The sequence below is a fragment of the Gallinula chloropus genome (genome assembly GCF_964237585.1).
Source record: "Gallinula chloropus genome assembly, chromosome: 1".
In the NCBI taxonomy this organism is placed as follows: domain Eukaryota; kingdom Metazoa; phylum Chordata; class Aves; order Gruiformes; family Rallidae; genus Gallinula; species Gallinula chloropus.
Window position 1 is genome coordinate 211,807,410 of NC_140085.1, and position 19,407 is coordinate 211,826,816.

Sequence of the window (19,407 nt, forward strand, 5' to 3'; positions counted from 1 at the left end):
TTTTTCAGCATTCCAGTTCTGTAGGGTTTTTCCTTACCCAGTATTATAATTGAATCACAGAATCACAAGGTTGGAAAAGACCTTTGAAGATCATCAAGTCCAACCATTCCCATCCTAAGCTAAACCAGATCCCCAAGTACCTCATCTACCCTTTTTCTGAACACATCCAGGGAAGGTGACTCAACCCCCTCCCTGGGCAGCCTGTTCCAGGCCCTGACAACTCTTGCAGGAAAACATTTGTTTCTCATGTCCAATCTGTCCCTGCCCTGGCACAGCTTCATGCCATTGCCCCTTGTCCCATCTCCTGTCCCCTGGCTGAAGAGACCATCGCCCACCTCTCTACACCCTCCCTTCAGGTAGTTGTAGGTGGTGAGAAGGTCTCCCCTCAGCCTCCTCTTCTCCAGGCTAAACAGCCCCAGCTCCCTTGGCCACTCCTCATAGGGTTTATGTTGAACTGGTATTTACACAGGTCTCCAAGAATGCTTTGGGAAGTGTCTTTTTTAGCACGGAACTATAATCCCAGTTAGTGCTGTAGTGTTAGAAAGGGCTTGAAGGACGTTGTGGGAGAGGATATTATTTGGTGGAAGTAATGGAAAGGGAACAGTTGTGGCTGAAGGAAAGTTAGTACATTGATGACTTTGCAATTCAGCTTAACTTCATCCTGAATCTTAAAGAGATATGTATTTATTAGTTAGCTGCATTTGAAGTCAACAGGAGCAGAACTGTGTCCCTCTAGTTGTAAACCTCTTGTATCTTCCTGGCTGATTCTGTTGTAGTTAGCCTCTGTGCCAGTAAAAAGAGTGGACATAAGGGGCTGTCCTCCGGTGTGTACCTGGTTCTTACTGAAGTTGCACTCCACAAATGTGTCTGTGTGTATGGCTAATGTGTGAGCAAGGCAAAATTTGGCCCTGGATCTGTGAAATTAATTGAAATGGAATATTCAATGTCGCTTGTAAAATATGCAGTGGAGTTACACAGCAGTGATAACTGTGGAAGAGCTTTAGTTTGCTAGGAGGTCTATGAAATTGTTAAAATAACATGAGAAGTTTCAGGAAAGTGGCAGGAATAGTGGGGTGCCCTTTGGGTTAGTGAAAATTGTTACAGTTGCAGGATAAACTTTTAGTAGTTTAAATTAAAGCACTACATTAACTGTTTTGAAAGATGCAGCAGTGCTTGTGTTGTTTTTGTTTTGTTGGGGAAACTTCTCCCAGCCATTTTTAAGGGAGTTTGTTCTTTCTGAAGGTTAGATGCAGCAAGCTGAGATGCCCAGGCAGGATATTTACATTTTTGCAAAGTAAAATGCCCTTGGAAAATGTGTGAGAGCGTGCAAAGAATAGATAAGCTTCCAAATTCAGGTCCTAAAGCTGTTACATCTATTATGTGACTAATTTATAGTTTAGAGTTCATAATCTGCACTAGAAAATAAGTATTTTCTGTCCAGAAAATATTCTTTCTAAACTTATCCTCACAGAACATACAGGCTGTGCTATTGCTGGTGTATTTTTCTTCTCAAAATCAAATCTAATTTTTTTTCTTTAATTGTTTTATTCGCTTCTTATTTTTCAGGAGTCTTTGAAAAATCCTTAGTGGTCATGACATTGTTACAAGTGACATAAATTAGCCAGTGGCTCAGGATGATGGATACCCAGAAGACTACAAATGGTTTGCAAGTGATTGGAGAAGGGACTGGTATAGGGAAATCGACACTCCACATGGTGGGGTATTTGGGAAAAGTCAGTTGAAACTTGTTTTACATGTGTGCAAAGTTCATAATTTCCTCTGCATTGAGAGATTTTTAATTGGTCTTAATTAAAAAAAAAAAAAACAAAACCAAAACACCAAACTTAAAATGATTTTCCACGGAAATCTATAACAATGGCGAAAGATTTTTCTAAGTAAATCTGTGCCTGTGGTTCTTTTACTGGCACTGGCTTTGCTACTGTTTGCATTGATATGAGAATTCATTTGTGTTTTAAAAGATCTGAGGTTGCATCCCCTGGCAGGGAATCTGGTGTTTTAGCTCAAGTAGAATGAAATGTTGCGTAACTGTGTTGTTAAAAGATACCTTATTAAATACTTGAAAATTTAAATCAAAAGATGAATTTATTTCAAAATATATATTTCTCATAAATATTTAATAAAAATAGCATCTAGTTTAACTTTTTGACATTGTATTAGGTATTATATGTAGAAGTTGCACGTTGGTTTTCTATCTTGGTATATATCTATGTCTCACCTTGGTGTAGTATATGAAATACATCCATTTATGCTGCTTTTTTTCCCTTTTTTTCTTTTTTTTTTTTTTGTTAAGAACTGTAACCCTGTGAAAACAACTGCACATGAGCATTGTCCAGTCTGCAAAGAGAAGGGCCAGATCCAAGCTTTACGGACTTACCGCATTAATTTTCAAGAGTCCATTTTCCTTTGTGCAAATCCTCAGGTATTACCCTATTTCACAGTTCTCTTTGGTCATGCAGAGGCCTTTGCCTTCAGCAGTTACCCCTCTAGGTTCAAGATGCTGTTTGGTGGTAACTAGACTGTTGAAATAGGACCACTTTGAATCCATGTGCTGGGTGATGTTTGCCTGTGTATAGACAAAAGCATAATTAACCTGTGTACACGTGTACATATAGCTACTTACTAAAAAGAGAAGATTAAAATAGGTAAAGGAGACTTTCTCTTACACAACAAGGGAACACAAATGGTACTAAAGTCTTTGTACAAACCAGAAAACAAGGTGAAAATTTAATGAGCCATGTAACTAATACACATCTCTTGCAGATGTGCCTCCCATTTTCCTTTCTTTAATGCAAATAGGCTTGTAATTACAATTACAGTGTTTTTCTTTCCCCTCCCTCTTTTTAACATTAGCTGGATTTCTGTGCTGCTTGATATTCAAGTCTTGATTTTACTGCCTCTCCCTTCTCCACTGCTCAATGTTTGTGGGGAAGGTATAGCAATCCCATATGGTCTGGTGCCCTTATATTAGTAAATAGAGACTAGATTAGATAGGGATCTCCAAGCTGCTTTTCCCAACCCTCCCTGCTTTTAAATAGTCATAGAATCATTCTGGAGATGGCTAATAGCAGATTTGAATGTATTCTGGTTGCAGAATAGCCATGTATGAGACCCTAACAACACATAGTTGGAGCTAGCCTGAAAGATAGCCTGCTGCTGTTGGGACCAGTAATCTCTCAGACAGAAGGTGATAATGCCAAATCTGTACCCTGAAGGAGGGGATTTATCAGCATAAGAGAAGATGACTTTCCTTAGGAAAATCAGGTTGTTTTCAGGGGATGGAAGCATTTACTGGAGAGTAGTGTTGATTATCACTACAGCTGTATTTACTTCACAATTGTCTTTGAGACAGAGTGGTTGGGTAAAAGGCTCTTCATGCCATACATATGTTGAATTTATGTATTGGATTTCATTAAAATACCAGTTTACAGAAGTCCTGCATTCTATTTTAGGAGTATGGTTTGCACTGTTTTTAACTCTTGTTCACCTGAAGTTGCTTTGTGGATTTCACTGTAACTTTCTTTCTCTCCTTTAGTGTATCTACCCACTTGGTTATAAACCATTAAACAGCATAATCACTTCTGCTGATTCAGAAAATTACCAAGTTCCATCTACTAAAAAGAAAAGGAAATTGTGTGATATCAGTGACTTTCCTCCTATTGAATCACATCCAAAAAACCCAAGAACTAGTGATGTGGTCAAAGTTGAGCACACTATTAATACAGAACCTGATGTCCAATGCACTAAGAACAGCTTATGTATTCCCCAGTCAAGCCTACATGATGCATTACAAAATGATCAGCAAAACCCTGCTGACAATGTGGAGTCCTGCCTGCAGAAGGTGGAGTCTGAAACAACCACCAGCACCAACAATTATCCAGACAGTCCTCCTAAGACTTCGAGTCCCAGCACACAACTCTTGCCAAATTCTGAACTTTGCTCAACAGCATCTGAAATTTTGCTTCAAGATGATAAAGGTTCTACTAATAGCCCAGATTTTTGTCTTCAGTGGAAAAACATGTATAACCTTTGTTGGTTAGACTGTGTTTTGTCAGCACTGGTACACTTAGAAACATTGAAATGTGCTCTGGCTGAAGAACATAACGATGGAAAATGTTTACTCCAGGAGCTCTTAACAAAATATAATACAGCAACTGTGCTTATGAACACCTGTAAAAGGACTAAAGTAAAAGGTGAGTAAATTGTAACTGCTGATCCTTCAGACTGATCTGCCAGAAATATGTGGAGTTTAGTACAGTGTACTTCAGGATGGTTCTGTTCTGTGTCAAGATGACAGAAAGAATGAGTTACAACTCATTACCATGAATTTGCAGAGTAGTGTGCTTTATCTAGGAGAAGCCTGGTAACCTCTGAAATAGTTCTTCCTGTGGCAAATGTGCACCCTTTGAAAGCATCAAACACTTAAGCATCTCTTGATTTATTTTTGTTGTCATATCCCACATAGAGAATTTGTGAATTGTTTATGTGATGGCATATTACTTTGTTTCCTTCCCCTCTGTTGGTTAACTTATTAGGTGCTCTTCTAATCTTCATTTTCAGAATAATTTCTGTTGTGGTTTATATCTGTCACACCAACAGCAGCAAAGCTGGGAACGTAGGTTCTCTCCTGGCTCCAGCTGTGCTCATTGAAGGAATGCTTCCCCTGGGGTCTGCCAGCTGTGCTGTGGATTCTGCTTCCTAACCTGTTCTGGTCAAAATTAGTCAAACACTTTAACCTGGAAGGGGTTAGTGGGTACTCAGGTGCAGCTTAGTGGGTTCAAGAACTGAAACCTCCAAGCACAGGGGCAGTGATGGGCAGCTGGGGGCAACCTTCAATAGACCTTCCAGGAAAAGTGTGTGTTTGTGTGGAGACTGTAGTCCCAAAACAGCATTAGATAACTTGGAAGAATATCATATATTTCCTGGGGAAAATAATAGCTGTATACAAAATTACTTAATCCACCTTCTGGCAGAGAAAATGTACTGTTTTACAGAGGAAAGATAAGCTAGCAAAAGAAATTCTGAAGTAGGTGGAATACTCTGCCTGCCAGAAAGTCAGGCTGCTCGAGTTTTGGGATTTCAGCTATTAGCTGGAAGCGCTCTGACCATCACAGAACCTGTCTGAGATGTTTTCCTCTCTGTTGTGTTACTGCTGTGTTTGCAAAGGAGCTCTGGGGCATAAGAGCCATTAAAGGAGATGGTAGCTTGCTTTCCTTCATAAAAGATCAGTGGAGCAGAGTCTGACTGGAGGCCTGTGACCAGCAGTGTACCCCAGGGCTCGGTGTTGGGTCCAGTCCTGTTTAATATCTTCATTGACGACCCTGATGAGGGAACAGCATCCACCCTCAGCAAGTACCCGATGGTGCAAAGCTGGGAGGAGTGGCTGACACGCAGGACACTGCGCTGCCATCCAGAGAGACCTGGACAGGCTGGAGAGCTGGGCAGGGAGAAACCAGAGGAGGTTCAACAAAAGCAAGTGGAGAGTCTGGCACCTGGGGAGGAATAACCACTGGAATCAGTACAGGCTGGGGGATGAGCTGCTGGAGAAGAGCTTAGTGGAGAAGGACCTGGGGGTCCTGTGTGATGACAGGTTGGCCATGAGCCAGCAGTGTGCCCTGGGGGCTGAGAGAGACAATGGGATCCTGGGGGGCATCAGGAGGAGTGTGGCCAGCAGGTCACAGGAGGTGATCCTCCCCCTCTACTCTGCCCTGGTCAGGCCCCACCTGCAGTATTGTGTCCAGTTCTGGGCTCCCTGGGATAAAAACGACAGGGATCTGCTGGAGAGAGTCCAGAAGAGACTGCAAAAATTATGAAGGGCCTGGAACATCTCCCCTATGAGGATAGGCTGAGTAAGTTGGGACTTTCCAGTCTTGAGAAGAGAAGACTAAGGGGGGGACCTTATTCATATTTATCAATATCTGAAGTATGGGATGCAGGGGGAATAGGCAGCCCCTTTTCAGTGTCTATGGAGACAGGACAAGGGGCAATGGCTGCAAGTTGGAGCACAGGAAGTTCCACAGCAACATGGGGAAGAACTTTTCCCCAGTGAGGGTGCCAGAGCCCTGGGACAGGCTGCCCAGGGAGGTGGTGGAGTCTCCATCTCTGGAGAGATTCCAGCCCCGTCTGGATGCCTGTCTGTGCAATATGAGCTGGGGAGCTGCTTTGGCAGGGGGGTTGGACCCCATGAGCTCTCCAGGTCCCTTCCAACCCCTGTGATTCTATAATTCTGTGAAAGGTGTTGCAAGATAGTGTCGCTTGAGATAACTTAAACCCTTTTATTTTCAAGATTTGCTGCAAATCAAATGAGTTTATTTCAGCAATAGTGGAGCAGGGATTGGAGGAAGAGTATTGTTGTGGAGAATAGGTGTAAGAATTATTCTGCCCTTCTGTACAATTTTCAGCATCTACTAGGTACGGTTGTTTTTAAAAGTAACCAAAAGCAATGGAGCTGCCAGAAACTTCTTTTCACCTTTTTTGTATAGGTAGGTTTTATTAGTAAGAAATCGTTTCCATGGCTTTTCATTTATATTTTAATATTCCACAAGCTTCCTTTAATTTGGGCATGTTATGATGATGAAGGTGTAGTAGCAGTTATGTTCATGCCTGTGCCTAAAGAATGTTTGTGTATGAACAATTGTAAATTTAAAATACATAGTAAGGTATATAATGTACACTATTTTAAAAATGATTATTTAATCTGGAACAAGACATATTTTTTTATTATGAATTCTATTGCATCATTGCAAAGCATGTTTTACACTTTTGATATTAATGTTTAGATTTTAAAATCTACTCTTAGCCTTGGAATCATCAGGCTTTGTAATGCCTGTTATATTATCCTTAAATGTCATCATTACCTAGCTACTGCTAGAGACCCTTAGCCATAATTTACAGAATCACAGAATCACAAGGTTGGAAAAGACCTTTGAAGATCATCAAGTCCAACCATTCCCATCCTAAGCTAAACCAGATCCCCAAGAACCTCATCTACCCTTGTTTTGAACACATCCAGGGAAGGTGACTCAACCCCCTCCCTGGGCAGCCTGTTCCAGGCCCTGACAACTCTGTCAGGAAAACATTTGTTTCTAATGTCCAATCTGTCCCTGCCCTGGCACAGCTTCATGCCATTTCCCCTTGTCCCATCTCCTGTCCCCTGGCTGAAGAGACCATCGCCCACCTCTCTACAACCTCCCTTCAGGTAGTTGTAGGTGGGGAGAAGGTCTCCCCTCAGCCTCCTCTTCTCCAGGCTAAACAGCCCCAGCTCCCTCAGCCGCTCCTCAGAGGATTTGCCCTCCAGCCCCTTCCCCAGCCTGGTTGCCCTTCTCTGCACTCGCTCCAGGACCTCAATGTCCTTCTGATGGTGAGGAGCCCAGAACTGGACACAGTACTCGAGGTGTGGCCTCACCAATGCCCAGCACAGGGGCACAATTACCTCCCTAGACCTACTGGCCACACTGTTTCTGATACAAGCCAAGATGCTATTGGCCTTCTTGGCCGCCTGGGCAAACTGCTGGCTCATATTCAGCCTGAGCCAGGCTAGTAATTGCTGATTAACAGTTTGCATTAAAATATGAGTAATTCTATAATTTTCAATTAACACCAAGCATTGGTTACTTTACCAACAGTTTCAGGCAAATAGGTCAGTATCAGTTTGCAGAGAATGCTGAGTATATGTTAGGGGTACACGTGTGTGTGAAAGGGTGGAGGTGTTACACATAAATACATGAAAGCATATGTATTTTATTTTTCAGATGTTCTTCCAAAAGCAGAATCTCATCTCAATGAAATCAGAAACAGAATTTTTACACAGCTTCAGCCTCGGCTTAGGTGTGAATTGGGTGAGTAATTAGTGCAGCATCTCAGTATGTACTGACAGGAGACTGTCTGTCTGTCTGTATGTATGCATCCAAGACAGCTTGCAAATATATTTTTTAATTGGTGGCATACATGCTTTCCATTGTGATCAGTTTTTTTGTCCCTTAACTGTTTCTGACATTTTAGAGAGCATTTTCTTGTCTTTGTAACTATGGAATTGCCACTGATAACAACCTAACAACATGGGTCAATCCCTTTGATGTGAGGATTAGAAATAGAGCCTTGAAGGTGTAACTGAAATTAAAATCATAGCAGTAAGCTTATCTTCTTCCTTTTGAAAGTGCTGAAAGTTGATTTCAGATACTCAGTGACTGTTTTTTCTGCCCCATCTTTGAAGGTAAGGAGGAGAGTCCAGTGTTTGCACTACCTCTACTTTTACAACTGGATCAGCAAGCTGAGAAATTATTCTTACATTCATTTTCCTGGAAGTTTGAATGTCTGTCTTGTGGCTACAAATACCAGAACCGGTGAGAGTTTTATTTACATAGCCTCTATATAACCATCCTACCTTCCCTTTCTACATCTGCATATAATAGTTGGTTTTCTTCAGATCTCCTGAGTTTTGCACAGTCTAAGCTTGTTGGTGAAGCTTTACATGATACTTTTTTTTTTCAGGCTAAGATTTGCAAATAATTAACTGCTATGTCATGTCTTAGGACATGACATATACTATTATTATTCTACAATACATATATTATTATTATTATTATACAATACTATTTTAAAATAGTATTAGAGGGATGTAGTTTCTTGAGAATTGGTTTAGTTCTGTGTAGCTGCAGGTACAAGCTAGTCATTTAAGCTCCTTTCAGAGTCAGCAGAAAAAGAGACACACTTTCAGAAGACAGCTCACTTTACTTGAAAAATGCCTGTTTCTCTCCACTGTGTCAGGTTTATACCATAAAATTCTAGATTCTCAAGTGAGATAGGAGTGATGCTAACTGATACAGCACCAGCTAATCTGTAGTCCTGGTTAATAGGAGCTGTTCAAGAGCCTTTGTTACATACTGTGTGGTTTTTAAAACATTGGAAAATCTAGGTTAGGTCCTTTCTGTGTCTCATGAATGAATAAACTGCCTTATTTCACTTTAATATCCCGTACATTGTATTTCCATACAATATAACCTCTGTGTAATCTCTGCTCTGAATGTACTGGGCTTTGAAAACAAGACCTTGTATAACATAGATGCTGAGGTAATTTGTTACCACTTCCTTCTCTCCTTGACATTCCCTATTAGCTAGTAAATTATATGGTTCCTGGTACAAGCTCTGCCTTACACTGGAAAGGAAAGGGAGATAACATGCTAAAGGAGAAAGAGGAGGCAATGTGAAATTGAAGGCCACGAGCTACCAGAACAAATGGTGACTGAGGCTGTTTGGCAGAACTGAATTCAGCACTGACTTTGATGTGACGCAGTCACGGTTGAGTTCATACAAATGGCATGTGTATATGAACAGAATTGGGCTTTGTCTTAATATTTTTATAGCTTTTTTCCTAGTAAATGTGTATATTTATTGTTTTCTGATCAGCAGCTCTTCTTTTTGTGTGTGTGTGTGTGTCCAGGTTTAGGAAAACGCTAACAACGTTCACGAATGCAATTCCTGATTGGCATCCACTTAATGCTGCTCATATTGGACCATGTAATAACTGTAGTGATAGATTTCAGAGGAGACAGATGATTTTGGAAAAGTAAGTTTGAATATGTGATCTTGAGAATGCATAGAATTCTGATACATTGTTTATTGAATGTCTCACTTTCAAAACCTAACTACTGTCTGGGGTTTACAGAGATTCTAAACTTTACATTCTGATAAATACTCACTTTTTAAGACTTTAGATTATTATTTAAATGCTGACATGGCAAATAGTGCTTAATAAACATGAAACATAGAGCAGTGTGCTGACCAGCACATGTGTTTGAGCCAGGTCGTAAATACTTACTGCCAAGTAGTAAATACACACAACTGATATCCAGTGTCAGCCTCTCTGCAGTCCCTGCTGTTGGTGGACAAAACTGTCCTGTGATCCCCTGTTTACTAGTTTGAATTGGGAACAGTGTCCTTTCCTACTATGGTTTTGGCACAGTTGTGTCATGTTTTTTCCACCTTTTCCACACTCCCCAAATCCCTCATGTGTTAGGGTTTTTTTCATCTTATCTATATAAAAATGGAATATCCAATTGAGGAATTCCTATCCTATGACTACTGTGCAATCTGAAGAGTCCTGTGTGGAAGCAGAATAGTAAGGGCAGGACTGCATACCCTTTGGGATGCCTTCCTTTTTCATCAGGAACTTTTGCCACTATTTTGCTGTGATAAACTGTTTCTTTGTTGTTTCTTTATTAGAGTACCCTTGATATTAATGTTACATTTCGTAGAGGGCTTGCCACACAACAACCTGAAGAGCTATTCATTTCAGTTTGAAGGAGACACCTACCAAATAACATCTGTTGTTCAGTATCAGACAGATAAGAAGCACTTCATAACCTGGTCTTTGAATACTGATGGTAAGAACCCTAAATTCTATTATAATTCTTCATGAGTCTAGATCAAATCCTGTTTCAAGGCTTATTGCACTAGTCTCAGCAGTCCATATTTGGTAACAAGGATTTCTTTTGTTAGTATTCTAAACTTCCTATTAAAATTTTGTGGATAATTGTGGGAACTCTGTTACTGAGGGTGAATGTGCCAGTTTGGTTTAGCTGATTTGTGCAGTGGTGTTCTGTCCTACACTGGACTCACTGACAGAAGGTGTTTGGGTAGAGTTGTTTCCTTTCATAATTTTGTAAAAGTTAAAACACACAGTCTGAGCATGGCTGTGGGACAAGTGGTATTGGTTATTTTGAAGCCAGTTATTAGTCCATTTTTGACTGGAAGTGAGGAAGTGTGTGGAACTACCAGCATGAAGTTTCTTTTAATTTCTGAACTTTACTGCACCTGAGAGGCACATCCAGTTCAGAAACATTACTTTTGGTATGATGGTTGTACCATTGATGGGAACTCCATAATGAATTAAATGTGTAAATATTTTGATTCTGGTGCTTATGTAGAGTGAATGGAGTGCAGTCTTATCGAGTGTTCAGGCAACATGAAAATTGTCTAAATCATACCACCACAATTTAAGAAGAAATAGGAAGAGGAAGCATCTGGAAAGTGCCTAGTTAGGAGCATCCTGTACTTTATATATATATATATATATATATATATCTTTTTAAGCTCTTACAGCTATAAAATATTTGCTTGGGATCTACAAACAATTTTGAGATGATGAGGCAGATTATTAAAATGAGCAGTTTCTCTTAAACCCCCTGTGCCTCCCACCCAGGAAATGTAAAGGTCTGCAGAGAAACCTAATTTGAGAGGTGGTTCTTCCCTCAGACACATGCAGATATTTTCAGGCAAGATGTCAGCATCATTAGCTCAGACAAGAACAAGTTAGGTTTGGTTTTTTGTTGATGTACTCTGACCTCTAATAATACTGCTGCAAATTTGGCTTGTGTGTGATCTTTTTACAGTGGAAATCTCCCAGTTTTCTCCAATGTAATAAAGAATGGAGAAAACCCCCTTTATTGTCTGCTTGTCAGGGGAATGGGTCAATAAAAATATTTGACAAGTGTCTGAGGATAGTGACTTCAATTTAAAAAGTCTCTGAGTCTCTACACTGGTTGCTATTTATTTTTCAGGAACTTGGCTTGAATGTGATGATTTAAAGGGGCCATACTGCAAGAGACATAAAAGATTTGAAGTGCCTCCTTCAGAGATTCATATTGTTATCTGGGAAAAGAAAACATCCCATGTGCCAGAAGAACTGAATTCACAGTTCCAGAGTAAAAATATTGAAGATTTCCCTCTTAATAATGTACCATCAAATTCCACAGTGTTGCACTGTGGTTTCGATACCACTGCAGACAACATACCTGCAGAGCATCACAAAGAGGCTTCTGCAAGAACTCCAGAGAAGAAACAGCAGTGGGTAGCTGAGGATGAAAATGCTGCTCGTCCTGGCTCAGAAAATGTGGCACATGATGAACTTGTGACACTGATACTTGAAGAAATTCAAGTTGACTCAGAAGGTAAATTGCTGCCGAGCAGGCAGATGGTGGGAAGTAACCTTGCTGTAGAAATGGGCACACTGCAACAGCAGGAACCAGCTTTGTCATGTAACTCTCTGCAAACAGGAGTGTTTGCTGGAAGTAGCCTAGCTATGAATGAAAAAGGCATGTTATGTGAAAATCCCAGCATTTGCTTCCCTCTGGAAGAATTGAACCCCAAAATTATTACTCCACCTGTGCCCAAAAACCATGGCCCTGACTCATCTGATTCGTCGCTTGCTCAAAGAACGGATGACAGGACTAATGTACCTATCAGAGAACACAGCTTAAATTCACAACTGCAGCTAAACAAGAAGTCATCACTGGTAGAGAGTATTACACAGAAATCACCTGGCTTGAAAGATGCAAGCCAAATTGGAGTTAATTCTCAGGTTGCCAATCCTGCTGCTGCCAATAATTCCATTCAGCCTTCACACAAAGACCAAAAAAGAGGATTTGTAGGAAGCTGGGTAAAGAAATTATTAAGCAAGAACACTTCTTTCATGCCTTCAAGTGCCTCAGCTCTCAAGAATGAGAGGAGTTACAAGACTCCCTCAGTGCAGAAATTAAGCGAAGTGCGGTTGCCGGTTAAGGGAGCAAGCAACTTTGGTGGCTTTCAAAGCAGAGGTACAAACAAAACAACAGAGACCCCAAAGGCAGTCGTTTCTCAGAGTAATAATACTCATCCCTTACCAAATTTCAAAGGATTTTCTCAAAACACTCGTCTTCCAACAGGAAGTCATGCCACTGTTGAAAACCCAACTTGGAGTAAGTCAGGAAGCGTGTTGGGTACCTCAGGTAAAGCGACTCAGTCCCATTCACCCAGTTGTAACTCTGGGAAGGTGGAAGAGTCAGACAGTGACAAAACAAAAAAACTTCGCCTCAAACTGTTACGAAAACTTCATGCTAAAAAGAAGAAGCTGGCTTGTCTGGACAGGCTGGCAGGGGAGCAGATGAAGCATGAAAAGCCTGTGAGTGGGGATGTCAGCACCCCGGCACAGGCTGAGCCTCACAACGACAGTGAGTTACTGCAGAGCTTTTTAAGGGAGCTGCAGTACCAGATCGATGTTGCAGATAATAAATCTGAATTTAATGGGCACTCTGTATCAGGCTGCACCAGCCAGAACAGCAGTGATGAAATACTGGCTGAATTACTCTCCCCTACTTCAACTGTTGCTTCCTTAGAGGCTCCAAAAAGTGAAGATGAGTGTATGTATATGGAGATGGTGAACAGCAGTGTGGCAGCAACAGTGGCCGATGAGAAGACCAGTGTGCCACGTGCAGCGCTGACAAGTGGTGACCACAACTATTACAGTCCTGTGAAGGACACTGATTCAGGACTTCTGACAACAGGCAAACCCTGTGTGAAAAAACTTCCTTTTGAAAGCCCTACAAGGGAGGATATCCTTGAAGACCTGTTCTCCATTTCAGCACCAACCTCAATGGCAGGGGACCTGGATTTACCTCATTTTGATGAGACTCTGTTTGAAACGTTGTAAAATACTCAGTTTCTTCGTTTTAAGGGTTTTTTTAAAATATTATGTATATTTTGCAACAGAGCACTATTAAATTATATTTTCTAAGTGGTTTAATTGCACACTGGCTGTACTTGAACAATTCCCATTTGAGGTATTTCTGTTCTTAAAATTTTACTGTAGCAGACAAGGTTTTAATGCATTTTATCTTTCTGAGAGGCATCAGGTATGATGATGATGATTTTTAATTAGTGCTCCTCTGAGTCTTACTTTTTGCTGCTAATATGGAAAACTTACCCATATTCTATTGAGTGTGAGAAATAATAAACTTCAGTAGTCTTGATGATGTAACAATGTAGGAAATACTAATTAGGTAGCAGTGATTTATTCTACAGGATCACCCAGCTCCCAACATCGTTTTGTGTGATGTTTAAAAAAAAAAAAGATAGTCCCTTCTGTAATCAGAGGTGTTTACATCCTTTGATACAAAGATCATCTGCAATACTGAACAGGAGGCTGGTGTACTGTTAGGAACTCTACTCTTCTCACAATTACTGCCCTTGGATCCAAGGAAGGATGGATAAATGATAGATATCTCCTACTGAAACGTATGCCATGGCCTGGGTTTTCATCCAAGGTAACTGAAAATACAGTTTGGCAGAATATGCTTCTGAGCCAGGTTATTTTTAAGTAAGATTAATAAAATTTGGGCCAGAGTTTGCAACACTAAAGAGTATCAGATGTAACTTTCAGTTACTCATACGTGTAAATTCACTAATAAAGGTTTCTAAGAATGGAAGTCAACTACAAGTTAGCACCCCTTACCATCCCCACTAGTTTTGCATGGCTGGAGCAGTGCACCCCTGTCTGTATGTGAAGAGTGCCAAGGAAGGGGGCAAGGGCACTAGGAAGAAAGGGATGGAAAAGGTGGCAAGGCAGCAGTGAGTAAGTAGGGGGATTCACAGTTTGGTGTTTCTGGATTTGTATAGCTTTCATTTTACTAGATGGGAGTCTTTCTAAATCCACAGACACGGAGCTGAGGGTATTATATGCTAAATTAGATTAGCTGTACATTTTTATTGTCCTTGGAAATAACAAGGATTTTGTCAGCAAGGCTTTGGGCCATTTTCTGCATTTTTTCATTGATTTAGATCCCCAGTTCAAAACATTTGGTCCTCAGCCTCACTCTTCCAATAGGTGCAGTTGAACATAGTTGTTGGTACAATGCATGGCTATGGGTTTAAATGGTCTTGGAATTGCCTGAACCAGGTTTAAGAAGTGGCACTGAAGTCACCTAACCAAGCGTGTTTATCAGCCTGCACTTCAGATAAAGAATGGTTTCATTCTTGAAATGCAAGTCTTTGTAAAGAACTCAAGCTCCTTCTTTGTTACAAGCCTTGTCACTGGTAGTGTTACAATGGATTCTGGTGTTGCTGGTTGAAGTGTTTGCCTGTTTGTGACTTTCCCTTATTAAAAAAAAACCCAAACAAACTTCCACAGTGCTGGCCAAAATCAAAGTTTGATTTTATCAGTCAATAAGAAGACTCGATGGGGGCTGATAGGGTTTTCTAACCACTGTTTTCTATGTATGTGCAAACCACTAAAAAGCAGCAGGTCTCACTACCCAGACTATCTGATGTGGAGATTTCCCCAGTGAGTGGGGAGCTGACTTTGAAGGTAAATACTGTCTGTGGCTTGCAGCTACCTGCAGCTGCAAAGTGGGTCCTCCTTCACCATGGGCTCAGGACGTGGTACAGACCCAGGGGTGAGTGAAGCTGTGAGCCTGGGGTTGGTGTGATGAAGAATACGCAGGGCTCCGTGAGGAAAAGACCCCACTGGAGGATGGGAAGGTCCTGGTGTAAGCAATGCAATAAGGTTCAGAGCTGGAGATGAAAGCAAGTACAAAACTGAATCTGTTAGTGCTGCGAGTTCTGTGCTGCCTTTTTTTTCTGAAATCATTAGCTAAAAGTGACACTGCAGATGGGTCTGTTAATGTTTCACTGCCTCTGATCCTGTGCAAGGGAGAATTCAGCTGAAAACCCCATCAGCAAAGAAACGCTTCGGTGTGTTTCAGTGATTACTGCACCTTCTGTTTTGGGACTGGTTTTACAATGCAGCTTGTTGTTTGCCATGGAGAGAACGCTGCCTGTTACCTTTCTGTCAGTTAGAAATACACTAGGTGGGCGCCCAGCCAAAACCACCAGTGAGCAAAGTTGCATTTTGGAAGTTTATCAGTATTACAGGGTAAATTTCTAATGGGTTTGTGTACTTCAAAGGGATTATATTTCACATGTTTCTTCCCGTCTTGCACCTTGTCAGTCTGCTGATTTGGGAAAGGCACGATCGTGGCACTTGGAGATTGATGACTTTCGAGTTCAGAACCAGCACAGGGGTGGAAGCAGCGCTCTGATTCAAGACTTACTACTTCATGATGATTTCCAACAGGTTTTATTAAAAAGAAAAGGCTGCCTGCTCTCCTCCCCTCCTTTTGTCGAGCTTTCCACACTGGGTGGTGCTGGGGAGGGGATCTGGGGGGGTGATGGGCTGCTTGGGAAGCAGAGTTTGTGGCAGCTGAGTTTAGGGCAGTTTAGAGGCTCCAGAAGGCAGCAGTAGGAGCTCCCCTTGGTGTTGCTGAGCTCCTGGCAGGAAGCATTTTAGGAGAGGGAGGTACACTGGGTGTCTGTCCACCCTGTGGGATGTTTCTTCATCCCATCCCGCTTGTTGGCAGCCTCAAAACCCAAATTCCTATGGGGAGATGATGGAGACTGAGGAAGGGGAATCAGCTTTTTAAAAGGGTAGACACTGGCAGGACATGGGGGGTGGAGTGAAGCTAAAGGAAGGAAGGTTTAAATTGGATATTAGGGAGAAGTTCTTTCCAGAGAGAGTGGTGAGGGGCTGGAACAGGCTGCCCAGAGAGGGAGTGGGTGCCCCATCCCTGGAGGTGTTCAAGGCCAGGTTGGATGGGGCCCTGGGCAGCCTTGTGTAGCTCCAGGCTGGAGGTTGGTGTCCCTGCCTGTGGCAGGGGGGTTGGAGCTCTGTGATCCTTGGGGTCCCTTCCAACCCAGCCCAGTCTGTGATTCTGATTCTGTGATTCTTCTCTCATCCTGCCTACAAGAAACCAGCCTGTCTGCAGAGGAGCTGCCAGGATGGGTTTTTAGCTGGAAACCTGCTAGAGCACTGTTCTGGAAAAATCATTGTTGTGCTCATTACAAATCCTCTTTTGATCTTGCTGTTTTTCATGGCTGGCTGTTGGCATTTATTCTTATTCCTTTAATTACTCCCTTCCTGACAGCGTGGCGATGAGAGCGATTGTGTCTGTGTTCCTTTTGCAAAGCTCAACAGCTGCTGTTCTCCGGGTGAGCCCCTTCGTGCTCAGAGCAAAGCATGTTACCTTCCGAGCCGCTTACGCAGCTCTAAGCGTGTGCTGAGCTTTAAAGTCCTGGAGGATTCGGTCTCAGAGTGGAGGAGCTTACAGTCTAAGTATAGATCTAAGGTGGAGTGTGGGCAGAGCAGGAGGAGGAGTAAGGTTAACGGGATTACAAGGCTGATGGAAGTTCACAGCACGCCTGGCTTTGCACCACTACGCACAAATGCGGGGTGGTTCTTCAGCGGGGAAGTGATGAAGCTGTGAGGGGCAAGAGAATGTGTTGGAGCCCCTGGGGCTCACCAAAGAGAGTGAATGGGGGGAAAGGAGTTTCAAGAAGCAGGCCTGGCTGTTTTTTCCTGTAGGACTGGTAGAATAACCTGTTGGGACTGGAAGCCTCCAGCTGATGTTCTCTGGAGAGAGGCTGAAGAAAACCTCAGGAGACGTTTCTCCCCAGACATGGGTCTGTATTACTCTTTTATCTAAATTACAATCTAAAGGGGGCATCCAGAATGCCCAAGGCAGGGTTTGGGCTATCTGTAATCCTGTCCAAGTTCGAAGCGAGGCAAGTAGGCAGCTTATTAAATAACCTGTGAGCTGTAAGGGTTGGCGCTATGTTAGGAAACCTGTCGCAGAGGTACATGGTGAAGAAACATCTCCCCTTTCCTCTTTAGAAAAACGAACTTGTGTCCTGGTGACCGGTCCGACTGCAGAAACTTGTAGTGGAGAGCTGAAGAGTGGGAGAGCCCCAAATTATTTTACATCCCAGCTCCCTCAGCCTCAGGGTTCCACTCCATCATCTTGGTGGCCCTGCGCTGAGCTCTTTCAAGGAGTTCTATGTCCTCCTTGAACTGGACACAATACACCCGGTGCAGTCTCAGCAGGGCAGAGTAGAAGAGAGGGACCTCTCTCAACTTCTGATGTTACCGTTAACTGGCATTATATCCAGCCAAAACTTCAGTGGTTCTTGGGTGATCTGCCCAGACCTGTGCTGCAGCTACAGCTGCCCAGGCCCCGCCACGACAACGCTGACGTTGGGTGACAGCATCACACTGGTTTTAATCACAGAATCACAAGGTTGGAAAAGACCTTTGACGATCAAGTACAACCATTCCCATCCTAAGCTCAACCAGATCCCTAAGTACCTCAGCTACCCTTTTCTTGAACACATCCAGGGAAGGTGACTCAACCCCCTCCCTGGGCAGCCTGTTCCAGCCCTGACAACTCTGTCAGGAAAACATTTGTTTCTAATGTCCAATCTGTCCCTGCCCTGGCACAGCTTCATGCCATTGCCCCTTGTCCCATCTCCTGTCCCCTGGCTGAAGAGACCATCGCCCACCTCTCTACAACCTCCCTTCAGGTAGTTGTAGGTGGGGAGAAGGTCTCCCCTCAGCCTCCTCTTCTCCAGGCTAAACAGCCCCAGCTCCCTCAGCCGCTCCTCAGAGGATTTGCCCTCCAGCCCCTTCCCCAGCCTGGTTGCCCTTCTCTGCACTCGCTCCAGGACCTCAATGTCCTTCTGATGGTGAGGAGCCCAGAAAATGCTTCTCTCCACAGCTTTGTTACGCTGTGCAGGCCGCGGGAGCTGAGACTCCACCTTTCAGTCACCTTTCAGGTAGCCGAGGGACGAGCCCATTTACTGAGGGGCAGCTTGTGTGGGGCACGAACCCAACCGTGCCCAGCCCAGGGCCTCCTCCCGACACAGCCTGAGCGCCAGGCCGGGCCGCAGCCAGCCCCGTCCCGCGCTGGGACGCGGGCGCTGCCTGGCCGTGGGGTGCGGCCCGTTGTTGCCTCAACAGCGCAGGCGGGTTCCAGATAAAAGAAACACGGAAAATGACGTCTGCCGTGAATGGAATTTAAACAAAAACTTGGTGTTTCCGCCCGGTTTCGAACCGGGGACCTTTCGCGTGTTAGGCGAACGTGATAACCACTACACTACGGAAACTCCCGCTGACTGCCACCTCCTCAGATGCCGCCCTTGAGGGGTCGGACAGAGCACGTGTGGGCGGGAACGACAGACCTCGGCGGCCGTGCCAGAGGACCCGCTCCGCATGAGGGGAGACGCCGCGACTCCAAGCGTGTCTCAGACAGCAACCGGCGGCATAAGGGCGGCGCGGGTCGGATCCAGCCGCTGCCACACCTGCTGCCCAGGGAAGGAAAAAGACGCCGGGGGTACGAAAAGTAACTCCCCGTCCCTGGGTGGGCTCGAACCACCAACCTTTCGGTTAACAGCCGAACGCGCTAACCGATTGCGCCACAGAGACTCGCTGACTGCTTGGCCCGCCGAGCCGCTCCTGATCCCCGCGGCGGCCGAGGGGGTCGGTGGGGCCGGGGCGGCGGGATCACCCCCAGCGCCCGGCTGCTCTTCTCAGCGCCCTGCGAAGCGGCTCCAGGCTGGAGCGATCCCCGACAGAGCAGCTCTGTCCTCCTGCCGCTTGGCGTTGGCGGGCTGGGTGCTTGTCACCGGCTTTGGTGGCTGTTTGCTGCTTCATCTGAAAGACATTCCACCCCCCACACCCTCCCCCCCGCCAAGGGTTTGTCTTTCCTCCTTGTTCTTCCCCTAAGAGGGAAGGAGCGGGAAACAGGA

General features: G+C 43.7%; 1 protein-coding gene across 1 annotated transcript; it reads left to right on the plus strand.

Moving 5' to 3' along the window:
• Positions 1-1,634: 1,634 nt before the first annotated feature.
• On the plus strand, positions 1,635-13,571 carry USPL1 (ubiquitin specific peptidase like 1; the record flags this gene model as incomplete). The annotated part of the gene is made up of 8 exons (XM_084261388.1): positions 1,635-1,733; positions 2,312-2,440; positions 3,554-4,211; positions 7,770-7,856; positions 8,231-8,360; positions 9,458-9,583; positions 10,240-10,400; positions 11,577-13,571. 8 exons carry the CDS (start codon positions 1,635-1,637, stop codon positions 13,481-13,483), a joined length of 3,297 nt encoding a protein of 1,098 aa, XP_084117514.1. The 3' UTR covers positions 13,484-13,571.
• Positions 13,572-19,407: the final 5,836 nt, after the last annotated feature.